At 45.4% G+C, this 13,666-nt stretch overlaps 1 protein-coding gene across 10 annotated transcripts in view; it reads right to left on the minus strand.

Moving 5' to 3' along the window:
• The window catches only part of AGAP1 (ArfGAP with GTPase domain, ankyrin repeat and PH domain 1), a 308,565-nt gene that overhangs the window by 184,050 nt on the left and 110,849 nt on the right, over positions 1–13,666 (minus strand). For all 10 annotated transcript variants that reach the window (XM_039703608.1, XM_039703607.1, XM_039703606.1 and 7 more), the window contains 3 exons: positions 11,174–11,259; positions 7,492–7,633; positions 3,677–3,811 (listed from right to left, as the gene is read on the minus strand). In XM_039703608.1, the coding sequence (XP_039559542.1) occupies positions 3,677–3,811; positions 7,492–7,633; positions 11,174–11,259 (363 nt within the window). The remainder of the gene's footprint in view (positions 1–3,676; positions 3,812–7,491; positions 7,634–11,173; positions 11,260–13,666) is intronic.

A 13,666-nucleotide genomic window follows, 5' to 3' on the forward strand; every position in this document is an offset into this window, starting at 1 on the left:
AAAGACTAGTTAATTTGCAAAGAAAGCATCCAAAAATACGGGCAGCAGCAGAGCACCAGAGCAAAGTGCAAATTGTGAGGCAGCAGGGACGTCTGCTACCACATACCTGCAACTCCTGCTGCTATATTCACAGGTTTATTTTTATTTTTGGCAGTATTACATCAAAATCTGGGTGTAAAACCCATCTAGAAGACGTAAAACCTCCTTGGTTGAGCTGCTAAGCTTCAGAGACAGATTCAACTCTGAACCCAAGTTAGACTCAAACCCTTTTGTTTCACACCCTGTGATAGTAAAATTTTATCCTCTAAATATTTGAACATTTGCTCCTTTGTGGTGTCAGGGACTTGCATGGCCCACAGCTAAATGGGTCAGGGAAAATCCGAACATAAAGCAGGGCATGATGTGTGGTTATGAATACACCGTGAACAGAAATAAAAGCAATTCTCATGCATTAATGGTACATCAAGCTAATTCAAGAAGGCTAAAACCATTAAAAAGGCATCCTGGGGCAGTACACAGTCATTACAATACTGTGCTGACAAGAAGCATTAAAATAATCATTTTCAATGTCATTGATAGAATCCATTCTGATAAGCAGAGGGAAAAAAAAATCTCTAATTCTTAATTGGGAATATGAAGCAAAATGGATCTTATTACCATTTATCTATTTTTTTTAATGCAATTCCCTTGTTCAACTATTCAAAATACCAAAAAATAAGAAAATATTTATTATCCCCCATTGTTGGGCACATTACTAAACTAAACCCTTGAAACATGGAACTCCTCTTTTTTATTTCAGCCTGAAATTCAGGTTTAACTTCCCAACAGTATGAGAGATTAAACCTCAGTGGGACATGCTTGAAGGCTGAAAAGCAGCCTCTAAAATAGCAGAATGTGAAGGAGGATTTTGGCTTTCACTTTACTCAGCTTTCCTCTCACAAAATATGAACCAATGGAGTTGATGATCTTAAGGGTCTTTTCCAACCCAAGTGATTCTATGATTCCATCTCTGTTACAATCAATAGTGAGCTTATCAGCTGTAATGAAGCGTTGGAAACGAGGTATTTGGATTTAACTCGAGAATAAAGTAGCATTTTCATAATAACAATAATCATTCAAGTTAAATTATTTTACCACTCAGCTGTGGCGAAAATGGGAAATGAGTTATCACAGAAGAATCATAACAGATGACCACTAAGTTCACTAGCTGCTTGCAGGGGACAAATTAGAAATTTAATTTCTGAAGTGTGTGCAATGAAGGAGTAAAAAGCTCTTCAATGCCATTTCCAATTTCTTCCTCCAAAAGGTAGGTCTACATCACAGCAAGGCACAACACAGAAACAAGAAGAGATTTTAAAATAAATTTGCAAACAAAACAGCCCAAACCAGGAACTGGTGTCAAAACCCACTAAGTGTGTGCAGAAGAAAAGTCTGTGGGCTGGAACATCCTCACGTGAATTTTTTTTTTTTGATACAGAAACAAGAAAAGAGATTTTAAAATAAACTTGCAAACAAAACAGCCCAAACCAGGAACTGGTGTCAAAACCCACTAAGTGTGTGCAGAAGAAAAGTCTGTGGGCTGGAACATCCTCACGTGAATTTTTTTTTTTTTTTTCCTACTATCAGAGAACCCCAGAATGCCAGGCTGCCCAACTAATGTGACCCCTCTGCCCAGAATGGTTGAGATTGGAAGGGACCTTAAAGCTCATCTTGTTCCACCCCCTGCCAAGGCAGGGACACCTTCCACTATCCCAGGCTGCCCAACTAATGTGACCCCTCTGAAGAAGCCACAAAAAAACATTAAAGCTACGCTGAACCTAAACGCCCCAGAGCAGCACAAACCAAGGGATATTTAATCAAGTGCTAGCTATTAACAGCCTGCACTGCTCATTCACACCCCCCCATTTAATGGGGTTAAGAAGTTGCTTTGTTTCCTGCTGAAATAAACAGCAAAAATTATCAGGAATTGGATTTGGTCCCAGACGTGTCTGGCAAGTGTAGCCCATTCATACAGAAGCATTTCTAATCCTATTAGCTGGCAAATATTAAAGAGCTGGTTGGCTGCCATGGGGGCAAAACAACACCCTGATATTTCTTAAAACACATGATCCCTGTCAATTCTTTCTTACGACCAAAGAGAGACAAATGAGCCTCCTGAAAGCTTACAAGTTTATCACACTAGCTTTGTGCCAAGAGACTTCTCTCAAAATCTCTGAGAAAGGGGAAAAAAAAACTAAGAGGGAGGCTGCAGACAGAGCCACAAACACCAGGACTTGGAGTATATAATTAACAATCTAACTATAGCCAGCACTCCAAAATAAATGTGCTAAACAAAACCCCCTAATGGCTCTTTGAAACTCCTAATCAATATAGAAAATCTAGGCAGTCAAAACAGTAATTTTTGCAACTAGTTCAACAGAAAACAGGGAGCAAAGCAAGAAGATGCAACTTCAAATGCTCTTCTATGAAATCTGACCAACAGCATGGGTAAAAACTGGGGGCAGGTCAGTATTTTCCAGGTAAAATGTACAATGTTTTGCCTCTTTGTCCCCATGTAAAAATTACAACTTTTTTTTCTTTCTCCAATGCAAACATTAGAATGCGTCACCTTTTCATTCCATGTAAAAATTTGATATTTTTCCCTTTTTTTTAATGCGAAGTGCCTTTTCACACCCCATTACAAGGTGCTGATGTGACACTGCCTCATGTAAGCACAGGCAGCGCAGGACTTTGCAAGGAGAAGCTGGCAACAAAAACCCCTAGAACTAAGGGGCTCTGAGAAGCATTAAAACTTAATTAATTAAGAAGGTTTTCAGACACAGAAAACTGCTGTGATGAGGGGTTGACACGTTCAGCCTCGAGAGGAGCCTGGTGAGAAGAGAAGCCAGCCAAGCCCCAGGACACTGGACTGAAATTCCACTAGAGGGGGCACAGATCCCATCTCACACAACTCCAGATCATGGAATTACAGCACATACTCATCTGGGAGGGACCTACAAGGATCAAAAACCCCTACACAAGACTCTCTGAGAGTCCCAGAATGGTTTGGGGTGGAAAGGAGCTTAAAGCTCACCCTGTCCTACCCTGGCCATGGGCAGGGACACCTTCCACTATCCCAGGCTGCTCTGAGCCCTGTCCAGCCTGGCCTTGGGCACCTCCAGGAATCCAAGGGCAGCCACAGCTGCTCTGGGCACCCTGTGCCAGGGCCTCAGCACCCTCACAAGGAACAATTCCTTCCCAACCTCCAACCTAGCTCTCAATTCTAAACACCCCATGAACATGATGCTGCTCAAATGTAGCGTTTTCAGCTACTCTGCCACAAACAGCCCCTCAGCCTCTCCAGGAGGAAAAAACCAAAGCAAACTTTGCTACAATAAAGCAAGCACCAAGGAAACCTGAACATTAAATAAGGACTTAAAAGAGACTAAAGGTCTTAAAAGAGACTTAAAAGAGTCTTAAAAGAGTCTTAAAAGAGACTAAAGACTAAAGGTGCTGGTGGAGAACACATCAGTGTTCGAGTTAAGGAGCCGTCTTAAAAAACACAACAAAAATGCCTTAAAATCAGCGTATTCTGTAACTGAGCAGGCAAATATGTGAGCTGACCCAGCTGGGTCATTAGTCAGAAAGGACAGCCAGAGGATGGAGCAATGTGCTGGATGCCAAGAGGCAGCTGTACCGTCATGGAAGACTCTCTCCACGTTGAGCCCGTAGGTCGCGCAGGTCTCGTAGTAGGTGCATCTCTTGAGGTCGTTGGACAACTTCCTGGCTCTGGCATCGTCGATGACGCGGGGGTTGGTGGAGCTGATGGCATCTGCAGAGCCACAGGGGGAAAACACCCATTAATGGTCACTTGGAAACACCAGCCTGGGATTCACGGAGTCACAGGAGGGCTGTGGAAGTTGGGAAAGACCTCTGAGATCAACCCACGGTCACCACTAACCCGTGCCCTCAAGTGCCACATCCACGTGGTTTTTGAGCACTGCCAGGGATGGTTCCAATGCTTGACAATCCTTTCCCTAAGCAAATTCTCCCCAATATCCAACCTGAACTCCCCTGGTGAAACTTCAGGCCAGCTCCTCTCATATTGACCAATATCAAGCAGTGAGTTTAAACACAAGCCATGAAAGTGTACATCACTCTAATTTATATTTCCTTATTAAAATTACCAGTACATTGATTCTAAAAGCCAGGGGGAAAACCTCCAAGGCTTTTTGTTTTCCTTAAATACATACATGGAGCTCAGTTGTTGTCAAAAAAAAAAAATTCACACAATCACATGAAAGAGCATGAGCTCTGATGTAAAATACTTAAATACATATATTGAGCTCAGTTGTTGTAAAAAAAAAAAAAAATTCACACAATCACATGAAAGAGCATGAGCTCTGATGTAAAATATATTTAGGGAAACAAGTGGGTGATTAGTACAAACATGTCAAATGGATTTTAGATCTCGGTAAGTATCAGTGACTATAGAGTGTGAAATATTAAACATGATGCATTTTAAAGAAATAGAACCTAATTGTAATTTACTTTCTCATACTGTGAAGGCACCCAGATGGTTCCCATCCCAGAGATGTTGTAGGAACATACTGCAAAGCTGATAAAAATTGTATTTTTCTAAACCATCATATTTGGTAATTCTCTCCAAGAGTTTCTTTTCATGAGAGCTGAAAACCAGAAATTTCAGTTTCTGAAATTTCCTTACACCAGAACAGACAAAGGAGAAGCTTCTTCCTTGCTACTCCATCATAGTGATGCTCTCTGTATACAAAGGTGATACTATTTGAAGTGATAATCTTATTAACAGATCTTGAAAAGGAAGTGGTTTTTGTTTGGTTTGGTTTTTTTTCCCAGGAGTATTGTGTTACTCTTCTGCCCCATGCCTGGAAATGGTCCAGGCCAGGTTGGACGGGGCTTGGAAAAACCTGGGATACTGAGTGGGAGGTGTCCCTGCCCATGGCAGGGGGTGGCACTGGCTGGTCCCTTTCAGCCCAAACCATTCTGGGATTCTACAACAGGCACTGATTTCAGCATTTACAGCTGCCCAGAAAGCTTTCCTTAAAATCTGCAACCACCCACAGCAGCAAGACAGATTTGTTCTTTGGGAAAAAAGCATCACCTGAACCTAAACATGGAATCAGTGCCTCTTGCAACGCCGTGTGTGAGGCTCTGCCGCGGGCATGAGAGGAGCAGACCTCAACTGATGCTGCCATTACCTTCTCATCAGACCCAATTAACAAAAATAAAGCAGCAATTAGGAAGAGCAGGAGCCTGTTTTTTATCAGCAGAGGGCGCTGGTAACCTGTACCCAGAAGGGAACTGAGAGGGTTCAGCTCCAGAACACCACAGCTCCCCAAAGTTTGCCTCCTTGTTCTCAGGTGGGTCAGGCTGGGGCACTGAGCTGGATTTGGAAGTCAGGGGACAATGTCTGGAAGTGTTGATATTGTGGGAGAGATTTCATTTCACATCTCATTGCAGGAGTACCTGACAAAACCAACAAGTCCAGGTTGGACAGGGCTTGGAGCAACCAAGGCTACTAAAACATGCCCATGCCCATGGCAAGGGGTTGGAATTAAATGTGCTTTAAGCTGCTCTCCATCCCAAACCATTCTGGGATTCTATGATATGAAAGGTAGATTTCAAATATGTATTTTAACAAGTGTATTTAAATATTTCATATCTTTTATTTCACCATCAAACACAGACCAAAAGCTGTGGTTTTTCCTGATGCTTATTCCTAGAATTAGCATTATTTCCATCTTTTCAAAAAATCCCCTTTGCATCAATGCTGCAACGGAAAATGAACTTTTCTTTTTCTGGAAGTAACAGGAAGGAGATGGAAAACCATACCCCAAACCATACCCCAGAAGGGGGTCAGAAGGACACAAATTAAAAAAAAAAGTTAGAGAAATGCTTCCCCTTCACTTTCTCAACTCCAGCTTCAAGCCCAAAATACGGCCCTTCAAAGCAGCTCCTTTCTGTTTTTTGGTGGAGTTTGTGCTGTCCTAAGACTTTTTCTGTTCCTCCTTCCCCTTTTCCTTCTTATCATCTGTTTCCTCCCTCCAGCTGGGCTGTGATTCCTCCCTCCCTGCTGCCCACACATCCCCTCTGTGCTGTCACCCCTGGGCAGGAGGCAGGGGAAGGCCAACTGCTCCTTGACCACAAGGCTGAAAAAAACCACCAAAAAGCTCCAAAACCACTGGGACACACTAACAAGGAGGATGCCCAAAATTGAACCAAGAACAATTCACACCACCTGTGCTCTGCCTCTAACACAGAACACTAACCTGGTGGGGCTCAGCCTGGAGAAAAGGAGGCTCAGGGAGGGACTTCTGGCTCTGCACAGCTCCTGCCAGGAGGGTGCAGCCAGGTGGGCTCTGTACCCAAGGAACAGAGGAGAAACGGCTTCAAATTGTGCCCAAAGGGATGTCCACCCCTGGCACAGCAGCCCAGGGCAGTGCTGGAGTGAGTCCCCATCCCTGGAAGGATGTAAAGGTTGTGTGGGTGTGGCACCTGGGGACACGGCTGTGCTGGTGTTGGAAGTGCTGAGGGAACAGCTGGATTTGATGATTTAAAACGTTTTTTTCCCAACCTTAATAATTCCATGGTCAGGAACAGAACAGCCTCAGCTCCACCAATGCAGCAAACCCATCACAGTATGGGACACTGGTGAAATATTACCGGGATATGCTGGCACAACAAGGCAGAGAATATTCAAAAAAACACTCAAATGCCAAAGAAGGAAAAACTGGGGGGAGAGGCAGGCTCAGGTGGTAAAAAGCTGCATTTCTACTTGGTTTACAGAGGTCTCCCAGAGGCACAGCCTGAGGCCAGGGTTCACCTCTGCTTCCCACCATGCTGCTGGAGGTTTCCCACCTCTCATCCTTTTGCCTCTCAGCAATGCCAGGGTGTTAAACCCTTCCAGTGCCAAGCACATGGAAACTGATCTAGCTGCAGAACTTCCCTACACAACTGATTTACCTGCTCAAATTCAACAAGGGCATCTCCCTGCTGGGCAAGAAAACCACCACAACCAGCATGCACTGGAAGTATTATTTAAAACTTCCTTTCAAGTCATAGAATCCTGGAATAGTCTGAGTTGGAAGGGATCTTAAAGCTCATTGTGTTCCACCCACTTCCATGGGCAGGGACACCGTGCACTGTCCCAGGTTGCTCCAAGTCCTGTCCAACCTGGCCTTGGACACTTCCAGGCATCCAGGAGCAGCCACAGCTGTGCAGGGTCTCCCCATCCCCACAGGGAAGAATTTCTTGTGCATATCTGACCTAAACACCCCTTCTTTCTTCACTGCTGAAGTGCTACACTCCCTCTCCAAGCGAGCTGCCAGGACATTTTCTCTCACCTCAGATACTGTCCTTGCAATGCCACAGCCCTGTAGCAAAGGGGAAAGGACAGGACATGGCTTTGCCAGCCTGGAGGAGTCAACATGGTCCAGCTGAGACCATTCCAGCTGGGATGAGGGCTGCACTTACCCTGGGTGCCCACCAGGACCATGGGGATTTCACTAGTGTTGCGATAGTTGGCCATGCGGCTGTAGTAGTGGTAAACAGTCTGGAAGCTGACTTCATCCTCCAAGCTGAACACAAAGATAACAGCATCCACCCACATGGCAAACTGCAGGATAAAAATGGAAAAGGCCGACTGTGAGAAGAGCAGCGAGGAGGGGGAAGGAAGGAAAACCAAGAGAGAAACGTTCTTACCTTCCTGCAAGGGAAATACACACCAGAAAAACTCACACACAACCAAGGCCTAAGCAAGGTTAGGATAATCTGCTAAAATGATGAATCTCATCACCCTGCAAGCCATGGGGATCTGGGATAGATTTCCCCACAAGAGCACTCCTTCTTCACTGGGGTGTGTATCCAACGTCTGTCAGTGCACATGGGTTTGGTTCCCAGAAAACAGCAGGCTGAGGCTGCTGGGTCTGCGCATTTGAAATGAGCAGCCCTCATCTGCAGTGCTGACTGAGCCCCCACGCTGCCATTTGCATGCATGCATGCTGCTGCTGCTGCTATGCCAGGACAGGCAGTGCTAGGAATCCTCACATCTTAATCCCGTTAATTTGAGACTTCCAATTCTTCACCATACAGACACTCTCAGCTGAGCCAGCAGCACCAAGTGCCTCGTTCTGCTCTCAGTAGAAGAGCAAACTGCTCTCTCTTGGCATCAGGAACCTGCTGAGAGACATGCAGGTGCACAGGCCAAGCCAAGGTGCTCCTCAGTGACCATGCAAGTGAGAAGCTTTTAGCTCACAAGTGAATTAAGACATTTAACTTAACAGTGAACGTGAACAGGACATCAAGAAAAAACTCCAGCTTACCTCGCTGCCTTTATTTTTCCCTAAGTGACTCCATTCCTACCCAAATTTAGAGCAATGGAAACAAGCTTCTGCCAAGGGGATTTTCATGCTTTGTTGCATTATTACTACAACGTGCCAGGGGACACGCTGAACACAGAGGTTCACTGGGAAAAGGCTCTGCATATTCATGATGATTGTATTGAAAACAAACACTGCCTGGGCTGTTATGGTGTAAAAATAGACAAAAAATTGCTTTGAGGTTTTCAAGACAGTCAGGAGGACAATCTTCCAGAGGGGAAGGAGAGGACTGGTTAACACATAGCAGAGTCACTGCCAGAATAAGGTCAACCACCACACTGTTAAACTGTTCAAACCAGAAGATGCAACCACAGGGACTGGAGACAGCATCATTATTTGGGAGATGTGGGCTAGGGTCTCATTATAAAATGGTTTTTGTTGACTGGACTCAGCAGCATCATGCCAAGGGCTCTTGCCAACAACTGCAATGTCCTTAAGGCACCCATTTGGAAGCCAAGAGTCTGTCTAAACCCTCTGAATGTTTGAGCAGTGCGTACAGCAGCCTTCTAATAAAGATTATTTTAAAACACTCCACAGATTTACACTGTGCAGCTCCTGCAGACACAAAACATTTCCAACAATTCCTTATTTCTCTTTTGGTATTGAAATGCAGCTTAATCTTCATGGATATCAGACCTGTAGTACAGAAAACCAGAGGAATTTTGGGAAACACAAGGTCTGGAAACCCTGGATGTCTCATCCAGAGTACTGTGCAGGAAATGGCTTGAAACAAGGACAAATCAGCTGCTGATGTAGAAATCCATTCTCAGACTTATTACTGTGAGTGAGCAGAGCTGTTAGTTCAAGGCATGCCAAAACCAAATTGTAAAAAAAGTTTTAAAATTAAAAAGTTACATGCAGCAGCCCATTGTAGGTCAGTCACCAGGTTAATTTGGTTTTACAACAGGAAATTGAATTATTTTCATCTTTGGACCATTTTATCTTAGGCAAAAAAGGAGAGATCATAGACCCACAAAAAGAGTCTTCAGGGAAGTTTGTTTTTTCTCTCTTCCTGCCAAAAAGAAGGGGACAGTAACCTGGGGAATACCCATGACCCAGTGCCAGGCACTCCACATGTCAGCTCCTTACTTACTGCAGCTGGAATTCAATCCTAATGAACACACAACCAAACTTTTCATTGCAGGAATTAACTGAACAGATCAAAGATTTTAATAGACATGTAACTTGAAATTATACCCAAAAACTCCAAAGGGAATTTACAGGAAAGCCTCGTGCTGAAAGGTGAGACAGCACTGACACCTCGGACCTCTTCAGCAAATCATGAGGATGGAGAACAAAGCTCAGCCACCACAGAATCTCAGAATGGTTTGGGTTGGAAGGACCTTAAAGTTCACCTCATACCAACCCCCTGCCATAGGCAGGGACACCTTCCACTGGACAGCAGCAGTCAAAGCCCCAAATGTACCTGGCACATCCCAGGGGCACACCCCGTGCTGTTCATCAGCCTGCAGGCAGCTCCTGTGAGCTCTGCAAACCCAGGCACAAAACCATCTCAGATTGCTGCATGCACCTTTACACCTCCACTATTTACACTCTAGATGAGTGAATGCTCTCTAAGCATCAGAGGCTGCAAACCAGGGGGTAATTCAGCCAAATCCCTCCCAGCCCCAGACAGAGCCTTCCTTGTTGCTCCTGCTGACAGGGCTGCAGATGTGCCAGCGCTTTATTCTGTCCTGTGACTTCCTTCCAGGATGTCTCTCTCAGCCTCCATTTCCTCCACGTCCTTTCTCTTCCCCTTTGTCCTGGCACCTTCCCCCACGCTCTCACCCTCCTGGAGCTGTGGTGCTGCATTGAAAGCCAAGCTGCTGCTGCTGGCACTGCTCCCCCTCAGCTGTTTGGCAGCTCCTGGTGCTAAATTATTGCTTGTTTGGAAGCTGATCCCTCCCGGAAGAGCCGGGCAAAGCAAGGCCAGCAGCAGCCAAGAGAGGAAATCCTGCCAGTGCCCAGGTGAGGAGAGGTAGAGGAGGAGGATGCCCAAGACAAGGATGCTGCCTGCAGAAAGCACAGCTGGGTCTGAGGTGATTTAAGCAGCACATGAGCAAATCTTGCTCAAAACAGAGTAAGGGTCAAGCACTCAAACCCTCAAGTGTCTTCTCCACAGCCAGTGGCTTGGACAGGCTGGGAGAGCCGGGGGTGTTCAACCTGGAGAAGAGAAAGCTCCAGGGAAACCTCAGAGCCCCTTCCAGAGGGACTTGGAACAAGGGCTGAAGCAGGGCAGGACACAGGGAATGGCTTCCCACCACCACAGGACATGGCTGAATGGGATGGTAGGAAAGAATTCCTCCCTGTGAGGGTGGGGAGGCCCTGCCACAGGGTGCCCAGATCCCTGCAAGTGTCCACAGCCAGGCTGGACATGGAGGCTTGGAGCCACCCGGGATAGAGGAAGTGTCTCTGCCCACGGCAGGGGGTGGGAGTGAGATGAGCTTTATGGTCCCCACCCACCAAAAACCATTCTGTGCTTCTCTGAAATCCTGATGTGTCACCAGAGGCAGCACAGTGCTCGGGAACTGAGTATAAATGAGCTGTATATCCTGACTTGCACAGTCTCAGTCAGAATCCCAAATATTTGCTACACACACTCATCCATCCATCACAACTGAAATCCCAACCATTTGCTGGACAAAATCTTTTTCACCTGAGGGTGACGCTGGAATTCTCCTGGCAGGAAGATGAGAAGAAGCCAAGGCAGAACAAAGCAGAGCCAGCTCTTTGAAAGGAAGTTTTGAAAAACAAGGGAAGCGAGGCTTTGGGCTCACCTGTGCCTCTGGAGGGCCTCCTTCATCTCTGATCAGCAGCAGGTAGCTCTGTCCATCAACCACTATCTCCTTCTTGAATCTCCCACCTGCCACACAAAGCAGCTGGTTACAGACAGCAAAGGTACAAAACACACACCAGAAAAAGGCTTCGCTTGTGGAAAACAAAGGTGTTCTCAAATTAACCAACAACTGGAATGTTACTGAAGTTTATATGCACATACATGAGAATTACTTAAACTTAAGGCATGTACTTGCCTTATTTATGTGTATATATATATATATATATATATATATATATTTTATATATATATATAGAGGGGAAAAGCCAGGAATTTCATTACAACCCACATTAGGTGTCCCTAGGTTGATACATACAGTTAAAACCCTGTATGTGCCACCTTTGTTTTAAACAATTGTCAGAGAAGAGTCTCTAAGAAAGGCAAAGTTGTGCACAAAAAACGCCGTGTCTCGTCACCAGAACTAGTTTCTTGTGGCATCCAGCATTTCCTCAAGGGAAGCCCAGTTCTCAGAGCACACAAGAGTGGGATGTTATGGGAATGAGAGCTCTGCACTCACACACCACAGTTAGGGGAAGGCACCACACACATGTTAGACAAAAAAGCTACGATGGTGCTACCTCTGGAGACACTAACCTAGCAGAGAAGCCTGTGCTGCTGGCTTGGGATGAATCCCACACCTGCTCTGGACACCTGGATAAAGAGAGTGCAGCCATAACCTCCCACCACATCCTGCTCCTGGTCCTGGATTTCCAGGGAATGCAGAGCAAGGGGTGCCTGGCACCACCAAGGAGGCTCCAAGCCCAGCAGCTGCTCTGTCACCTCCTGTCCCCTGGCCCACAGGGACTCAGCCACCACCCCAGGGCAGGGTTGGGATTGCTTCTTTTGGGGCTAAAAGCGTATTTTGGGCACTCTGCTGCCTCTCTGAGAAATGACAAATCCCATTTAGGGCTTCTGGTGTGACGGAGCCTAAGCCAGGATTAGCAAGCTTGGCCTAAGCACTGGGGAGGCATTTAGGCTCCTCTCCTGGAGCAAACCCACTCTTATCTCCCTCACCTAAGCCCCAAAGCCCCCCAGGGCCTCCAGCTTAGCATCACCCACCCTCACAGCTGAGCTTACCATGCTGAGATAAAACACATCCATTTACACACCCCAAACTTCTCTCTTTGGCCTATTTTTAAAAACTGGAATTAGTTCCGATTTGAACCCTATTTCCCAGCTTCAAAATGTGTCATTCCACGAAAAGCAATGGTAGAGAGCCAACAGCTCTGCCCTGCTCTCCAAACAAGCTCCCTGAGCAAGTATGTCAGCACTCCCAGGCTAATGCTGATCCTCAAAACACAAAAATCTGCACAAAAATTGCTGCCTTAGGGGAACCCCTCGCTGGCTCAGACCCACCATTCCCCTCCAACCCAACCACAACAGCAGCCTTCAAACCAAGATTGCTCCACAGCTCAGCTCTGTGCAGCATTTGAGCGTGTTTAAACACATTTTGAGTTTAATAAAATATGTAAGAACAAGAGGTTTTGTGGGTTTGTGCTGGAGTTTTTTGTTTGGGTTTTTTTAAATCTTTTCTTTATAAATCTTCTTTATCCTATTAGCAGTATTAAACATGCAACAGTGAGGACTATCACATTTCTGGTTGTTTAATGGCACAGAAGGAGCAGAAGAGCCACGTATGGATTTTCATTATCTCGCTCACAAAGTGGATTTCAATCCTGCCCTCGCAGATCAAGTGGCAGATAGATACATATCATTACTGAACCTGGAAAGAACAATCCCAAACAAGTGCAGAACTTGTAAAGGAAACAGTCTCAGCTCTCAGGAACTGGATTTCTATTAATCAGACCATTATTTCTATACGCTGTCGATTAATTGCACGCGATTCCCAATGAAGTGTTAACTAAGATGAATTACTTAATACAGAGCCCTCCAGAGAGGGGTTTTAAAGCTGTAAGTAACAATGGAAATACACTATATGCCTGATCAGAGAGGGAAAGTTCTGCCTAATTGCCTTTTCCTATTTCCTTTTTTTTTTTTTAAACACTGCAAGTTCCCCTAGCTAATTACAAAATACCACACACCAAATGAGTTCAGGAGCCAACTCATTATTCCCATGGTCAACAGGATGCCTTGCCAGTCTCACTGCACCTTCGAACAGTCCTCAGAGGCACAAAGCAGGTACAGACAGGGTGGATTAAAAAGCTGAAGTAGAGAATTGAAAAATAAAATAAAAAATATTTGAGTGTACATACCCAGCTCACAAACGTGAGCCCTACGAGATTTACTCTTCATGATTTGACTGCTGAGAGCAGCTTGGAAAAGGGTATTAAATTTAATAAATACAGTGCAAGTTAGCCAGCAGCTCTTCTCCTGTGTGAGTCCACACTAAATGATCACCTTGGGGACCTGCTCCTTGCCTTCCCCAAAAACACTGGGCGTGGAGCTCAGTGCAATTATTGGTATTTCCAGCATT

This window comes from Passer montanus, unplaced genomic scaffold (assembly GCF_014805655.1).
Source record: "Passer montanus isolate IOZ18808 unplaced genomic scaffold, ASM1480565v1 scaffold165, whole genome shotgun sequence".
NCBI classification, from domain to species: Eukaryota; Metazoa; Chordata; class Aves; order Passeriformes; family Passeridae; genus Passer; species Passer montanus.